This window comes from Grammomys surdaster, unplaced genomic scaffold, assembly GCF_004785775.1.
Source record: "Grammomys surdaster isolate TR1022 unplaced genomic scaffold, NIH_TR_1.0 126531, whole genome shotgun sequence".
Taxonomy (NCBI): domain Eukaryota; kingdom Metazoa; phylum Chordata; class Mammalia; order Rodentia; family Muridae; genus Grammomys; species Grammomys surdaster.
Genome location: NW_021621323.1, coordinates 13,734,179 through 13,750,663, shown reverse-complemented (window position 1 = coordinate 13,750,663; position 16,485 = coordinate 13,734,179). Strand labels below are relative to the sequence as shown.

Sequence of the window (16,485 nt, the reverse complement as noted above, 5' to 3'; positions counted from 1 at the left end):
AGCCTCAATTTTTTTAAAAATTGTCTTGTTTTGCCCAGTTGAATAACAGCAAGAATAAAAGTTCCTTGGGGCTGCGGTGAGCTAATCCAGTGCATGCTATCATCTGGCCTCACAGAATATTACTAAATAAAAACACTAAGGGAAAAAAAGGCAATTCATGTATTTCTGTTGGTTTCATGTTGACCTCATTTAACAGCCTCTGATTCTCCTAAAACAGACTGGTCATAAAGAAGGACAAAGCCACACTTAACACTTAGACATTTTATTTAGTTAAATCAGCCATTGTACAACATTGCAGCTATGTATTGTTAGTGTTGTATTGTTTTCCAATAACTAATACATGCCCTCATAGATATATTCAATTAGTGTTATCACCATGGGAACAAGATGCTGATTCATCAACTGAAAATTCACTTCTTCTCACAGTATTCAAGTTTTTGATAACACAGCAAAAAAGAAAAAAAATCGAAGAAAAAAAGTGAAGAACCATTACGTTGCCACACAGACGTCATCTGCACTGCAAATAACACAACAGAAAGGCTTTTCATGAGCTCCGGGGCAGACGGTCTTACAAGATGGCCACCATGTATCTCAAAAAGGGCTGCCACCGCCTCTCTCTCTCTCAGTTTGGATGCCAAAGAATACTTTGTTTCTATTCAATCCCAGAAAGTGCTAGTACTGGGGACTTAGGAGATTTTGCCTGATGGGAAACCTCTCTCCCAGGAAACTCTTCTCTTGGCAATGTTACTTAAAAAGATGAAGTGCTATTATTTGTCGTGTTTGTGTCTGACATTCCCAGCAATGAGTCAGTTCTGCACACAGGAAAAGGCCAGATAGGACTGGAAAAATTGCAATCTCTGGAGGGTAGACCGTTTTCTTTCTTTCTTTTGTTCTTTCTTTCTTTCTTTCTTTTTAATTTCATCTTCATTGAATATACTTTCTTTAACAAATAACTGATTCAAAACTTATACTGTTTATATGAATATATTTGTGAATATATTTATATATATATGTTAAAATGCTACACAGCTTCAATCACTAGAGGGATTAGACATAGGGTACAGGGGTCACTCAGACTGTCATTGTTCCTTCTCTGAAACAAACAGAAAGTCACACAAATGCACTTCAGTTTCCAAGGGTGTCTGGGTTTTAAATAAATAAACAACAAAAAAAGTTAATCAGAACCAAATTTTCCAAGGATTTCTCAATCTTGTCTGCAAGCTGACGAGCAGACGTGGCTAGAAAGTAGAAACTCAGAGTGAAAACCATTAGTGTGATAGGAAGGGCTGTGTGTGTGTGTGTGTGTGTGTGTGTGTGTGTGTGTAATGCTACATGTAGGTATTAGAGGAAAGATCAACTTGGAAGTGGGGAATAAAAAGAAAAGAAAAGAAAAGAAAAGAAAAGAAAAGAAAAGAAAAGAAAAGAAAAGAAAAGAAAAGAAACCACTCCAACATGGTGACAGCATTTAACCTTTTGTGTGGTGCATAAATCTTGCTTCCAATGAATTATCTACAGTGCAGTGGCCAGAAGAAAGTACCACCAGTAAGACAGCATGGTTTGCTAAAGCAGCAATGAACACTGGAAAACTACAGTAGTTATAGCTTTTAAAATACCCTGCCAACGTGTCCAAAGTCAAAAACACCTGAAGGTGCTAGAACACCACCCCTGAAACTTCTAGCACCAGAATACCTCGCTGTTTCCTTTTGCTTGTCTGTGAGCCCTTCTCCCCCACCCTCAGGGTCGCAGTTCAAGAGCCAGCAGCTATGGCTGACCAATACTAGAGACCGCTCCTTGGGATCCTTCTTCAAGATTATGATCCCAAAGGCTTAAGGAGCAATGGCTACTCTGGAAGTTCTAAGGACGTGTCTAGGTCTGCAGTGTTCCTTCCGTAGAACTGTATCACCATTCGATTGTGTTAGCAATATCATAATTAACCATTGTTCAGCAATATCTAGAGGCTTTTATTCCATGATGCCCAGTGTAATTATGACAGGCAGTGGTTTGAATTTTACTCTTGTTGTTCATCTGAGAATTTCGGCTATATACATTATACGTAGATGTCCTCGGAAGGATTCCCCTGTCACTTGAAGAAGTCTGCAGGTGAAGTTCTTCTGATTAATGGATTTTCATGGAGCTTGAGCAGAAGCAAACAATGGAGGTGCCAGTTCCCAGGTTAGCACGGATGCTCAAAATAGTGGATACAGCATCCGGAATGAAGGATGCTATCTTTGGTCACAAATTAGCTTATAGTTAGAGAGGGGCGGGGAGAAAGAAGCAAAAGGAGATGCTGTGTGTTTGCTGAGAGTGGAAATGTCACGGGATCCTAGTAACTAGGACGCTTCAGTCACTCCTGCGTGGAAATGGGAAGTTGTATATTAAGTGGGTTTGTGATTTCTGGTGAGAACTGGGCAGCTCCTCATTTGGCCTCTTGTTTTGTGTTCTCCTTGCAGAAATGCCGAAGGAGTTGCTGGAGATCTCGCTGGAGGTCGTCTTGGTCCAGTGCTCCGGGAACATCCTCCAGGTGCTCCAAGTTGATGTGTTTCCCTTGCTGGTCCTTCACCACAGCCCTCCTCTGTGTCCTGGCCTTATTCATTGTTGTCCTACAGGAAGCAGACAAGATTATTAGGCTCTGTAGTCCCTGAACACTCATGGACTTCCTGTCTTACCTCTTCATCTCTTCCTATTAGCCTATGGACCATAGGTAGACAGGTATGTTTCTCACATTTCTCATAAATGAGCCTCTCCTATCAGAAAGGACACGCAAAACCTTAAAAATTGTATTTTGGAACCAATACGGATTATTTTTTCATCTTTTAGAAATACTTCTTATGAAAGACTCTCTACCTTCATTTTATCTTCTTGGAGAGAAGCCAGGGCATGACTCATATTTTGGTTGAGCTGCATGGATCTGAAAGATCCTTGTCTACTCTGAAATAATGGTCCCACAGGCACCACTGACACGCTCAGAAAAACCATTTAAAATCTATTCATTTCCCAGTCCTGAACTTTGCCCAAATTTTGTATTACTAGAACTTTCCTGAGAGATCCAGATCTTTAAAAACTGGAATATTTGATCAGTACACAAGAAATGGACTACCAACAAGAAGCCTCTGAAGTTTCCCAGGGAGTTGGCAAGTGAGTGAAAGAAAATGGATATGACTTGTGAAAGCTGATACTTCCTGTGTATCCTCAGGACCTCCGTGTGCTTAACCCTTTCTGAGCATCTCTGCATGCCAGTCAGCAGGTTGCTTCCTTCCCTGTCTCCGCCCAAGGAGCTTGAGAAAAGAATCTGTAACTTATTGTTTTATTTCATACAGTTATTTTCTTAGATTCCCCACTTGAAAATAATAATACAATTTATTCTTTCTGTGTTCTTCTTGCTTTCTACCTGTGAGAATAATGTTTCAATTTCAATTATTTATTGAATATATTTTACGTATTATCATAGTTATAACAAATAAGAAAAACTGACTTTAGAGGGTCAGTTTTAAGGACATCCCACAATTTTTTTTAAAGGGTAAGATAAGAGACTGAGATTCCCGAGCCTTGCTTCCCTCTCCCATCCCCCAAATCTCTCACTCTAGTAGAGATTGCTTAAATTGGTTTTTTTCATTTGATGGCATATCTACATTTGTTCTTCTTGATGGAATGTTCAAACGTGGTGGCTGTGGATGCAATCAGTTTGTGTATTTCTGGTGTTCCCCACCATTGCAGCTTCTTTTACTCCACAAAAGGCAAATAATACGTGCCTCTTTCTGTAGAGGTTAGGAGAAGCTTCATAGTTCTAGTGTCATGGGGCAGGCCTATAGCATAGGACAGACTCTCTCTCTCTCTCTCTCTCTCTCTCTCTCTCTCTCTCCTTTTAGTTTTCCACAGATGTATACAGATGTCTATACATATGCATGCATATGATAAATGTATAAACTGAAATGCGATGCACCATAGAGTTCCACACTGTCTAGCAGGGTGAATGCGAGGTGTCTGTCTCTATCTTTGGCTTTGTGTCCACTACAGTGACTCAACTGCTCCCCGCATCTATTCTAGTTCACAGATCCTGGAGCACCAGGGTTTGCAAGGACTGTAGAGTTTAATCTGAACAACTGGACAAAAGAGTTAAATGTTCAGAAACAGCAGGAACATTTCATCCTCAATTCATATGGCATTTAAAAGTTCTAGGAGAGCAATTACGTTCTTCCAAATTCATAGCTGCTACTGTTTCTCCCTTTTGAGCAGAGGGTGAGAGTACGACAGAACCTTTAATTTTGCTCTTCTAATTATTATGTTCCCGAAACCTAAAATAGCCCCATGGAGTACTATAGATGATTATCTTTCTGCTCTTTTCAATGAGATGAGAAGCACAGTAATAACTTGGGTTCCCATTTTATCTGTCACTGGAAAGCTGAGAGGTCTGTGTGTGTCCTGATGCTTACAATAGTGTCAGAAGACCAAAGAAGTGAGTGCGAACCGAAGAGCAAAGCCCCGTTCAGGCATCGAATTTGTGATGGAGCAGGTAGGTCACTGTGCTTCACAGCAAGCACCCTTTGACATACATGGGAAAGACTGCTCACTACGTGCATAAGCTCTTACCAAAACTGCTTTCAGCAGCACTCTGTACGTTCAGGATCTCAGGCATCAGACTTATGCTCTTATTTCTTGCCACTCACATGCAGAGTCATGAAAATAGTTAACAGTGAAAAGCATGTGCTATCCAAAGCCACAGTAGATGAGAACTGAGCTGGGTATGGTTAGTTGCCAAGCTAATCAGTATGCCATTGATTAGATTTCCCTTCATGTAATCTCCAAATCTATGAACTTGGTGGTATACCCCACCTACTTGACTATATGGACAATTTGCTTGAACCCAGAAAGTCAAATTGTATAACAAAATGGCTTGCCACTGCCATGTTTCAGTAGTAATTTGAAGGCATCAGTGGACATTGTAGGGGCAACACACTGACACACAGAAACCTGATCTGTGCCTTCTCACACATGACAGTCAGCAGCTCAGAAGGGCTGTGCCCTTTTCTAACACTAGAAACCAGTTGTATCATGTTAGTTGGCAAAGCATCACTCCATGCTAACCCAAACCTCTTAATTATAGATCCATCCTCCTTCAGGATTTCATTCTCTACTAAACTGGGCAAGTGGACTTTCATGTGGCTACCTGTGTAACCCAAAGCCTGAGGTAAGAAAGAGAGAAAACAAGACTTGACTCATAGACCACAAACTTTAAAACAGCCTACTGTGTGACTAACTGCGGTGACACAGAAAGAGGTATCTGACAGGACAAATGACAACTCCTTCAGGCTCCTATGGATATTGAGTTTTATTTAACAATTCCCTTAAAATTCCACTGGTGTACAGATGGTTTTATACTACTTGTCAAAAGCTTGTAACTAACATCTATGCCACCTGACTTTAAATGACTTCCTTGTTTAATCACACCCCTTCTGATTGTGGAGATCTGAATGATAAAGGACTTGTTTAGAGACAAAACCAAAAACATTCTCCAGTGTACAGCCAGATAATTCACCTTTTGAATATCCAAGAAGTCAGATGTGCAGAACTGAAAGTGTTTAAAGAAAGCTGACTTTCAATATGCAAATACACTATGCTACTTCAATATAGCTATCAATACTATTATTCTTGTTATATTGTTGATCAAACACAGTGCTTTGTGAGGGTCACATAGGTACCCTAAAATACAAGTGTATCCCCAGGCCACTGTGAGTAAGCAGAGGGCACAGAATATAGCATTTAATTTAAAAGTGTTATTCTTTAAAAAAAAATTGTAGATATTTGTGTATGTCTGTCTGTCATCCCTTCTTCAACCCTTAAACCTTTAGATGTGTTTTGGGATTGAGATAGTTTAGTATCTACTGATATTCACTGTATACTGATGCCTCAGAGAAATCAAAGGCCACATCCTATAATCAAGTCCAATGCATTTCATTTAAAGAGAATGAATATTTTATTAGTACATAAGAGGTTTTCATGTCCTACCAGTTTACTGGAAGCTCCTGCCCTTTGCTTTCTAATTCTAAGCGGGTTTATGCTGAGTCAAATTAGCCTGCCATTAACTCAAAACGCTGACTTTGTTTTGTTGTTTTGTTTTCCTGAATTCCCAGAGTTTGTAATCATTTCGAGAGTCTGTAGTTCTGACACTAAAGAGCTATTTCCTAACTGTTGAGAATGAGAATTTAAACAACCAATGCTTGTAAATTAGGATAAATGAAATTTTCGTCAATGCTCATCATTGAGGATATAGCTAACAAGTATAAGTTCTAACAACTGACAGGGAACCCATTCTGCACTATTATATATTTACTTTTTTTTTTTAATTTTCTTTTTTTTGAGACAGGCTGCCACTAAGAGGTCCAGGCTAGCCTGAACTCATTTAGTAGCATACACTAGCTTTGAACTTGTGACAACCTCCCATAGCCACATCAGTGCCAGTGTCCCAAGCCTAAGCCATCATAGCTGGCTTTATAATTTAACAGACATAGGGAATCTTGCCCTGATTCTGGAGACTCAGACCCCCCCACCTCAGCAGGAATGATTCTTTGCAGTCTCTGTGTTTCTAAGAGCACTTTTGGGTGACATGTGTGAATACCACTAGGATGAGGAAATACTACTTCACCACCCAAATTGTACAAGAGGAATTGTCTTTCGAGTTACCCTACCACCTTCCATGGATCTGTGTATGAAATGAAGCAGTGACAGATGAGCCCAAAGCAACCATGAAACGCACACAAAAGGCAAACCAAACACAAAATGAATCAATGCCTCTGTACCTCTTCAAAGTCATCTTTGGCTGAAGGAAGGTCAGTGGCTAAGCTAGAGTCCCCCAGGCTCTTCTCCATCCGTTCTCCATGTACCATTGTTGTTTTAACAACTTTGCTGACTCTACGGCCTTCTACTGGTTCGGCCTGAAACTGTGAGGTACTGGACAAAATGCTGGGTTCAGACAAAGTCACCTAATGAATGAAGGACACGTGACAGAAACTGAAAAAATTCCCAACTGAAAAAATGGAACAAACGATGACATTTTCTGTGCTATGACATAAAATGGTTATAAAACTGGTTTTCTAGAAAACAGTAATTAGGAATAAGAGAGCAATTGATCTATTTGAGTATGCATGGCCACAGCACTGAGCTGATTAATGGGTCACTTGAGTAAAAATGTACCAGCCGCATTTCTAAAAGGCTGACAGGTGCAGTGTAGACTGCTATCCTAGGTTTAATCTCTTCCCCACAATTATTTCTTCTGCAACATGAAGATAAACTCAACCCCTGAAGGGAGAGCTTGAAACACTATGGGAGACAAAGTAGATGGCTAGGTGGTCTCAGGTCCATAATCATATGATTCTGAAGATATGAATGAGTGCCAAACAGTAAGACTTTCAAATTGTGTGTCTATGAGAACCAGTGTGTGGTGGTCTGAAGCCTTCCAAAAGGGAAGTGAAAGAGAAAGTGACAAATTATAAAGCACGGAGTTCCAGATCATAATTTTAATGGTCCAGAAATGCAGAAGTTTGAGTATCAAACACATGTCTAACGTGACCTTTGGAAGGCTGGTGTGCCAATGGGCCCAAGCACTGCAGTACACTTAGACACTGTCTCTCCATGACACACATCTGGCCAGAAAAAAAAAATGGACTTTATTCTCTTAAAACTTGACTTTGGATTTCTACTGTAATCAACTATGAAGTAAATAAAACATAGAAATGAAAAGAACCAAACAAAGACAATGAGAATAATGGCCACATAAAACTGAGATTCAGTAGGAATGAATGTTTTCAATTTTTTTTTTTTTTGGCTTGTGTTTTGTCTTTCTCTATGCAATAAACTCTGTGGAGTTGAGTGGCCTCACCTCTGACTGCTGGGTGTCACTCTTCAATACCACACGCTTTATCACTTTGGAATAGCTGTCCCCATCCTCGATGTTGACTGGCTCTTGCGGCATTCCCTGCATGGTAATCTCCTCTTTCTCTGTGCCATCAGAGGATACATACCGCCTAATGATTTTCCGGGTAACCTAAAAAGCAGTTCACGAGTCTATCTTATTTTTGAGTTACAGTACCACACTAGAGACAGCATTTGAACAGGAAGAGTGAGGTCGGCCCTATACAGAGCCCCTGGGCCAGTACCTTCTTCACCACAGTGTGTCCATTCTCATCAACATATTCTTCCTCTGTGACTGTCTCTGGGGGTATGTCAGGCATATCATCTCCCTAAACAGTAGGAGAAAAGTGTTACTTTAGTCGCTGGCACCGTCCTGAGGAACTACAGCCGAGTGTTTTTAATTCGAGGAATGTTAGAAAACCAGACAGAGGTCATGTGGAGAAGTATTGCTGAGATGCAAAATCCTGTCAGTTTGATTAATAAAGATTAAAACAAGTAAGCAGGTAGATTAAAAAAGAAACAACAAAAATATCATGCTTAGGAGAATCTCACCCAAGCTAGGTAAAACATCATCAACCAACAAAAATGGATAAGCAAGAGGAGAGATAGGTGAAAGCCAAGAAGCCAAATCTTTCGTTTGCGTGCTGGCTCTCAGAGGAAGGCTGCAAACATCCTTGGCACTACATTCCTTTATAAATGAGACAGAAAGATGGGAGCCATTTTCCACTCATGCACTACCTATGAAGCATGCTCAGCCTCTGTTGTTCTGGGTCACTTAGTGAAGGACAGAGCTGTCCCGACGTGCAGTGGATACCTGGATAATCACTCTCCGGCGGACAACCCTGGTAGTTACCATGGCCTCCTCATCTGAGCTGGCCTCCAGCTCCCCTAATTCCTCTGTTAGCTCCTGGTAGAAGCATGCAAGAATCGTTGTTTTTGTTTCATTTTGATTTTAAAATTTTTAATCAAAAATTTTCTTGAGATAGAATCTCATTTGGTAGACAACCCTGGCCTTGAATTTCTCATCATCCTGTCCCAGACTCCTGAATGCTAGGTTTACAGATGTGAGCCACTGCAGCTGGCTGCATTGTTTTGCTTAATTTGCTATTGACTATCTTTACTACTGGCTGCTGGGTTTGTCCAGATCATAGTCTGAGATTTTGTGCTGGTGGAAAAATCATCATTTTTGGTGGAGTAAAAATTACATGTGTGGTGATCTCAAGTCTCAACAAGTAGGTAGTTTCATTGCTTCCGGAATCATAGTAAAATCCTGCAATCTGAGAGCTGTCAGAATAGCCATCTGTCAAAATTGGTCCCAGAGAAAAGTGTTTCCCACATGAACCCTGGTTCTTGAAACTTGCATTAAAAGCCAGGTGAAAACACAGGGCCTAAGTTGCACAGTAGACACTTGTGATCCATGGACCAGTCTTGACCAGGTCCAGAATAGAACTCTTATTCTATATATGAAACAGCTCGTATTTGTATCTGAGCTTTCTGAAGGGAAGTAAATGCCCTGGAGATATTAGTTAATAGTACATTTTCCTGGCATCAAGAGTTGTAGACCTTGAATAATATTAGACTAGTTTTTCAAAGAAGTTCAGAGAATACTCTGATTTAAGAGTTTGATCCAAAGCCAAAGATGAGGCTAGGAATAGAATTTTAGATCAGAAAACATGTCTTAGGAGTCATAAACTGTCAGTTTTTCCTAACGGAGCCTGACTTCCTCCCCTCCTTTCCTCTCTTCTTACTCCTCCTTCCTCTTCCCTCCCCTCCCCTCCTCTCCTCTCCTCTTTTCTTCTCTCTCTCTCCCTTCTTCCCTTCCAAGTTTTTTTTTTTTTTGATCGCATCCTGCTTTGTTATATCCGAGGTTGGTTTTAAAATCGTGATCTTCCTGCCTTAGATTTCAGAGTTCTGGAATGACAGGTATGGATTCCCCTGATCAGCTTGAAGTGGCATTAGTTTTGTTCTTAAAGGAAAGGAGTACATTCAATTAGCTTAATACGTCTCAAAATACCCAATTTATAGTTCCGCATCCTTCTCTTTGAAAGAAAAACATACAAATTAAAAACCAAGTTATACATTAAATACATTCAGGAACCTACCATCCAGCAGTAGGATCAGATGCTTTATAATAACATTTTTAAAATATATCTCAGAACATAAAATGTTGCTTAAAGCTCTCACTCTTCAAAGGAAAGTAATTTCTAGTTTAATTTGAAACACATTAGGATTTGCTCAGTCTAACTCTCCAGGCTTCTCCAGGGAGAAGAGTTGTGAGGATGGACAAGTTCCTCAGCAATGCTGAGGTCTGTGGACTATATAAACCACATCTGGGGAATCCATGGTTTAAAAGCATTTCTTAAGATGGCCAGCACCTCTGCTCACAACTTTAAAACTCTCCTTATGACAAACAGTGCATCATAATGTCCTCTCAGGACACTGGCAGGCATTTGGACAATAAAAGAGGATACCAGGTTTAGGGACAGTGCTTTGTTGTTTTGTTTTTCTAAGTTATTACTAAAACCAATCTGAGGAACTCTAATTTGCAAGTACACTGGCAAGATGGTTCATCTCTCCAGCAGAGGCACTCTGGGAAGACTTGATCTGGGTTTCCACGCTCCACAAGGGGGCAAGAAAAGACCAGCTTTGACCTCTACACATGCACTGTGCTGTATACACACACACACACACACACACACACACACACACACACACACTCAACCCCCCACACACTATTTTTTTTTAAATAAAGTTGTACTTTTGCAATGAGGAGCAGTTTGGTGCTAACCACCCCAGATAGGCAATGCAAGCGCTCATCGACACATGCTGCTCAGAGCCTGCAGGCCCAGCTTCACGCTGTTATTCTCTCAGCAGATTTTCTTATCACCATCACCACTGTCACACACGACTCTAGTAAATTTTCAAAGCTGTACTATATTGACTCACTACAGAGTTGTTTTTTTTTTTCTTAGCAGACAGATTCCCCATGATGAAATCTGAGCTCCCAGTATGACAGCTAACATTGGAACTGTGTACCATTTTTTCTGGATTTACTAGCTCTCAGGGAGTTTCTCATGTCCAATTTAACTGAAGTGATAAGCCATTTTAGTTTTGAAGTTAAAAACCAATACAAAAAAAAAAGGAAACATTAATAGAAAGAGAAACCAGGAAGCTGTGTAACTCTGTCACAGGTGAGGCAGGGTGCACCAAGGAAGGAAGTCCTAACCTTTTGGAAAGCAGAATCACCATCCAGTCTTTCAAAGACCTGAGGCTGGTCGTCTGTTGACTCCACTATGACCAGGCTGGTTTTCCTTGGAGAATTCTCCTCTTTGGGCTCAGGAGCCTCCTCAGGTTCTTGGACAATAGGAGACGCACGTTGACTAGTCACTGGAGTCTGGACACAAGACTTTGCTTCCTCAGGAGGGGTACTGATGTCCTCAGGAGTCTTACAGAGAGAGTCAGGAACAGCTGTGGCCTTTTGAGTGTCTTCCACTTCTGCCCCTGGAGTTGTTACACTGGAACAAAAGAAGTCAATTTACTCCTAAAGAACATTGGAAGGGAAAATGGAATTTCTCTTGGTGCTAGCCAAGATACTATGTGTGTGTGCACACATAATGCACACAAATACACACACACACACACACACACACACACACACACACACAAATATATATATAAATGTGAAAAAATAAACCTTGAGGTAACAAAGGTTTATATGTAATGCTTTTGAAGCAAGCAAGAAAGTTATCAGAATGCAATAAACTTTGGTTCGTGTACTTAGTGTAATTACAAATAGATGTATAATTGCATGTCTATTATTTGATATAAGGACCTGTTGACAGTGATACTTTCTAGCAGTTCTGAGTAATTCCCATGTAGCTTTTCAAAACCTCAGTTTCTCAATAAGAACATGTTGGCCTTTTCTGCTCCTTGCTTTGTACCTGCCGTTTTCTGTCCTGTCACTGGTAACAAATGCCCTGAATGCCTTTTTAGTGGACCTGCTCTTCCCACATTTTCCTTTCTATATCTCTCTGTTTTATAACCTTTCCTGTATGTTCTCCCTTGCATTCTATGGGCAGGTAACAGAGGATGGTACCCACAAGGAAGAAATCATTTCAAGTCTCCCTCTTCTCCTGTTTCAGTGACCAGAGAACAAAACTCACTCAATGTCAATGAAATACTGGGCTGTGAGCTCTTGATACACTAACGTTCCTAAGCTCTAACATCTAACTAACATCTCCTAAGTTCTTCTGTCTTCCTGGATAGAAAGTGTTGCTCAGGCAGCTCTCTCATTTACCTGGTAAAGATCTGAGCTGAATGATTCTCTAGGGTCCTTGTAAGCCAACAAAGCCTCTCTATCTTTATTCTCACTCCATCCTGTCTCATACTAATGGTATTGCACTCTATGTACATAATTTATATTACAGTGTTTTATACTTAGACACTACATAGCTTTTCTGAAGTACTCATGGGCTGCTGTTCTCACACCATCGATGTTCACACTCCAGCACAGCCATGGCACCAGGTGCAAGCATTCCAACGAGATACAACAATCCCCCAAGTAATGACTGTGCTCTGGAAGGAGTATGCTGCAAAGGTGAGTTCCAGGCTTATCTTTGGCCTCTGCTTCTATTACATAAGTAACACGTGTGCAGCTATCATGAAATCTAGATGCAGAAATGGAGATTTCAAGCATTTTGGGATTGTCCAAGCTCACAGAACTAGAAGTTAGCTCAGGTAGAATAGCATCATACAACACTGTCACAATTATGTATCTTGACTGTTCCAGGTTTTCTACAACACAGCCTATGATTACAGGTGGGGCACCATGAGATTACTGGAACTTGCCCTTGTAGGGCTGCACTCCCTGTCACAGCTGTCACAGCCGCTGCTTCTCTGCAGCTGCATTTAATAGTCTTTCCACTGAAACTCACTAGTATTCCTGCTGGTCTTGCATTTTCCCTGAGAAGTCTTGTTGAACTGGCTCCTGGTGCATTTGGGGAGACAGTGCAGCTGCTGGGCTTTCCCCTTCAGTTTTGGGGATACAATCCTGAAATGTGGAATAACCAACAGATATGTCTTCTTCAGAGACCATGGGTGGGTGGTCGCTAGACTCGCTTTCTTTGGAAGCTTCCTGCTCCTTCTTTTCCTTGGCAGCACAGAGCTCCTCTGGAAGTACTGAAAACCCTGCAGGGGAGAAAATATTCATGAGTCTCACTTATACTAGGAGTATATTTGGTAAGGACCACTATGTTCCACATCCTGCTATAGGACCATTTGTTAGGAAGACGAGCAAGATGTTGTGCCTGACTTCAGCATGCTCATCACCGAGGAGCCTAAGGAAGGAGTAGTAGAAAAAGATGCATAGTGATGGGGCCACGGGTGCCATAGAGAATTGTGGGAGCACTTCCTCAGTATTAAAGCATCTGAAGAAACCCAAATGACAAGCAGGCATCTCCTGTGACAGTTCAGTCAGATTCCAAATGATAAGAGGAATCCTTACCACCTTGGGTTCGGTACTCTTTTTATGTAGACACTCTTATGCAGTGATAAGGGATTTCATTACATCAAGAGCAATGGTGGGTCACTGAGAGATCTAGCAGCATGTGTGGAGGAGGGATGCTATGAAAAGGAAGTGAAGAAAGCAAATAAGATGGGTTGAAAGAAAGAGAGATTAATTACTTTCATCAAATGTTATCAAGGTGTGAAGGAACTTGAACACTGGGGATTTGGTAATAGGGAGACAATTACTGGAGTTTACAAGATGGACCAGAGTAGTATACAGAGATCTCAGGAGAGGAAAAGGGAAGCAACAGGGCATTCCAGCCTCTTTCTTGAAGAGGTTTCCTACAAAGTGGGCAGAAAAACAGAGCAGACACAGGGAGGGAGCAACTTAGAATCAGAAGAGCTATTTGATTTATTTTCCTTTCAAGGACAGAACTCTTACGAGTGTGTTGCAATGGCTTTAGACATGGTTCTAATTATAAGAGCCAGACAGATACTTGCAGGAATGAAAGCCTTGATTAATAGAGGATGAGGATGAGAATCAGCAGAGAAGATGTAATAGCTTTAGCAAATAAGGGAAAGTGGTATATTGTGGCAGGAAGGAAGGTAGAGCGTGTACACTCAGATACCTTATCTTGGTAGATCTTCTGGTAGAAACATGTGGAGATTTACTAATGATTCTATATATGTAGCAAATCAGAGGTAAACTCATCAAGTAAGAATAAATAAGGGGAAGAGAAATCTTGAGAATTTGAAGGAAGAAGTGAACGTACAAATCAGAGAGGAAAGGGGGAAGGAAGAGTTGGGAGAGGATGGAGGAGGAGGGACAGACTAAAACCAAGTGAGAATAAATTCAGTATAAATGAATACTTATAGTTGACAGGGCCAGTGGCCAAAAGCTCCAGTGCATCTAAAAAACTATTGGTTCAGAAATGAAGAAGGAAGCAGAATGCTTAAATATTATAGTGTTTAGAAAGTGTACAGCTACTGATTATGATGTGTTGGTACAGAACATAAAACTTGGTGGTTAAAGTAGATTTTAAACATGTCAGTACCAGAAGTGCTCCCCAAGGAACTGAGGAAAAAGGAACTGGATGGTCACTTATGACAGGGAGACAATGAGGAATGAGCAGAGGGGACACTATGAACTGAGAAAAAACTGAGGTGGCATATAAACAAATACATCACCACCAAAGGCTGGAGTTTGTTGCCTAAAAAATGAAGGCAGTAGGTCCAGCTTTCGTATTATCCCCTATCCCCAAGAGACATCACTTGACCTTCACTGTGGTCCAGTGTAATGGTCTGTTCTATTTCAGCATAGCTGCGGCCCATGCGCTCCTGGAGAGGCTCTGTGTTGGTCTCCAGGAGATGCACAATGTCCATCCTGTTGATCTTGGTGAGGCATTCGATGAGGATAGTATCTGAGACATTGGAGAAAAGACATTCCTTACATCTGAGTGGTACTCGTTTTAGGATTTCTTTCATTCAGTTGCTTTACTACATTAGTGGTATTCAAATAAGAACCTGGCAAAGTCTAGCTAGGACCTTTGAAAACAGAGGCAAACAGTGATGCATGTAGCCTGCACACTATAAACCCTAAAGGCAGAGTGGACAAACAACAAATCCAAACTGGAATCTAGGTAAAAACAAAGACTTTAAGTATAGCTCAAATACAGTGTGAAATATATTTATATCTTAAGATATTCATTGATTATCTGTTTTTAAGTTTATTCAAGTACCCTTCTGTTCCTATTTGCTAAATTTGTCAATGCTGCTAAAAAGAATGTGGACAAAAAATAGACACCCCCCCCAAATTAAAAACAAAAACAACTAGACAACAACATCCACAAAAAATACAGCAATAGATATGAAGCCCTTCATGGAGTAGTGAAAGAAAGCCCCGAACCTTTACAGCAGCTATGAGCTATTTCATTTCCCATCCCCCCCGCCCCCCGAGAGGGTCATACTATAAAGTATCAGTCATCATGTAGAGTACCTATTTGGTTCCCCTCCCCCACATACCTAAATTAGTAGAGAGGAATATAAGCATGAACTGAAGACAAATATACCACTCATAGCTATAACTACACACTGTGCCCACAAACCATACTCTGAAACTGTTAGGTCTCAGTGAACTTCCTGTTGGCAGCTAGGGCTGATATCACTCCCAAATAGCTGACATTGTTCACAAACATACCATGCAAGAATTTTCTTGGAATGAGACTATTCTAAAACCGATAGCAGCTTGCTGTCTTTCATTGACAGTGGTTCTTAAAACTGATGACTGCTGACAGTTTCTCTTGCTGATTTTAGAAGAGTGGGATCACTGGGAGACCCACTTCTACCTGAGCTCCACCCCTACTATAACACTGTCCCACCTACCTGTGGCATGCTTCCCATCCCTCTCCAACCAGTACTTGAGCAGTGCATGGCTCTGATCTTGAAGGGAGTTGGGGTTCTCAATTCGAATTTGGTGAATTTGCTCCTCAGTGAAATCCAGTTCTCTCGCTAATTCTACAACAACAACAAAAGGCTATATTGTCAACACCTTGAATTCAAGTTTCACTCTCTCTACCTTGTTTCTTGACGTGTCAGTGATTATGGCCTTGTGGTGCTATGAGCAATTGGAGTTAGAAGCGACTTATACACAAATGTGATAGACTAACACTAACTAACTCTCACTTTTGCTCACTCTCACTCTCCCTTAAAATTGGATATAAAATGGATTAATGTCATTGAGGAAGTAGTAAAGGTAAAGGGATAAAATGTGAAGGAAGATCAGACCATCATCACTTGTTTATATTTTTAACCAAGATAATGAAAAGAAAATGACTGGAAAATAAAAGAACCAGAACATTTCTAACTTTTACAAATTTTGTAACTACTACAAATCCTGTTTCTGCAAATGTATGCAAACACTGGATAAAGCTAACTTATAGTGATCAGATATGCTTTTTTCTTGATTTGATATACATGAGAGAAAGACCTTGGAAGTATTAAAATTGTGTAAGGTAGAAGCCAAAACGTTTTTTCAGTTGAATACAGTGATGTCCATCTTTAATCCCAGCATTTAGG

The 16,485-nt window shown here is 40.6% G+C and overlaps 1 protein-coding gene across 2 annotated transcripts in view; it reads right to left on the bottom strand.

Annotated features, from left to right (window-relative positions):
• Window positions 1-242: 242 nt before the first annotated feature.
• The window catches only part of Ank2 (ankyrin 2), a 567,056-nt gene continuing 550,813 nt past the window's right edge, over window positions 243-16,485 (bottom strand). For both annotated transcript variants that reach the window (XM_028760361.1, XM_028760362.1), the window contains 8 exons: window positions 15,793-15,924; window positions 14,688-14,831; window positions 12,840-13,092; window positions 11,132-11,420; window positions 8,151-8,234; window positions 7,874-8,038; window positions 6,795-6,977; window positions 243-2,600 (listed from right to left, as the gene is read on the bottom strand). In XM_028760361.1, the coding sequence (XP_028616194.1) occupies window positions 2,586-2,600; window positions 6,795-6,977; window positions 7,874-8,038; window positions 8,151-8,234; window positions 11,132-11,420; window positions 12,840-13,092; window positions 14,688-14,831; window positions 15,793-15,924 (1,265 nt within the window). In that variant the 3' untranslated portion in view covers window positions 243-2,585. The remainder of the gene's footprint in view (window positions 2,601-6,794; window positions 6,978-7,873; window positions 8,039-8,150; window positions 8,235-11,131; window positions 11,421-12,839; window positions 13,093-14,687; window positions 14,832-15,792; window positions 15,925-16,485) is intronic.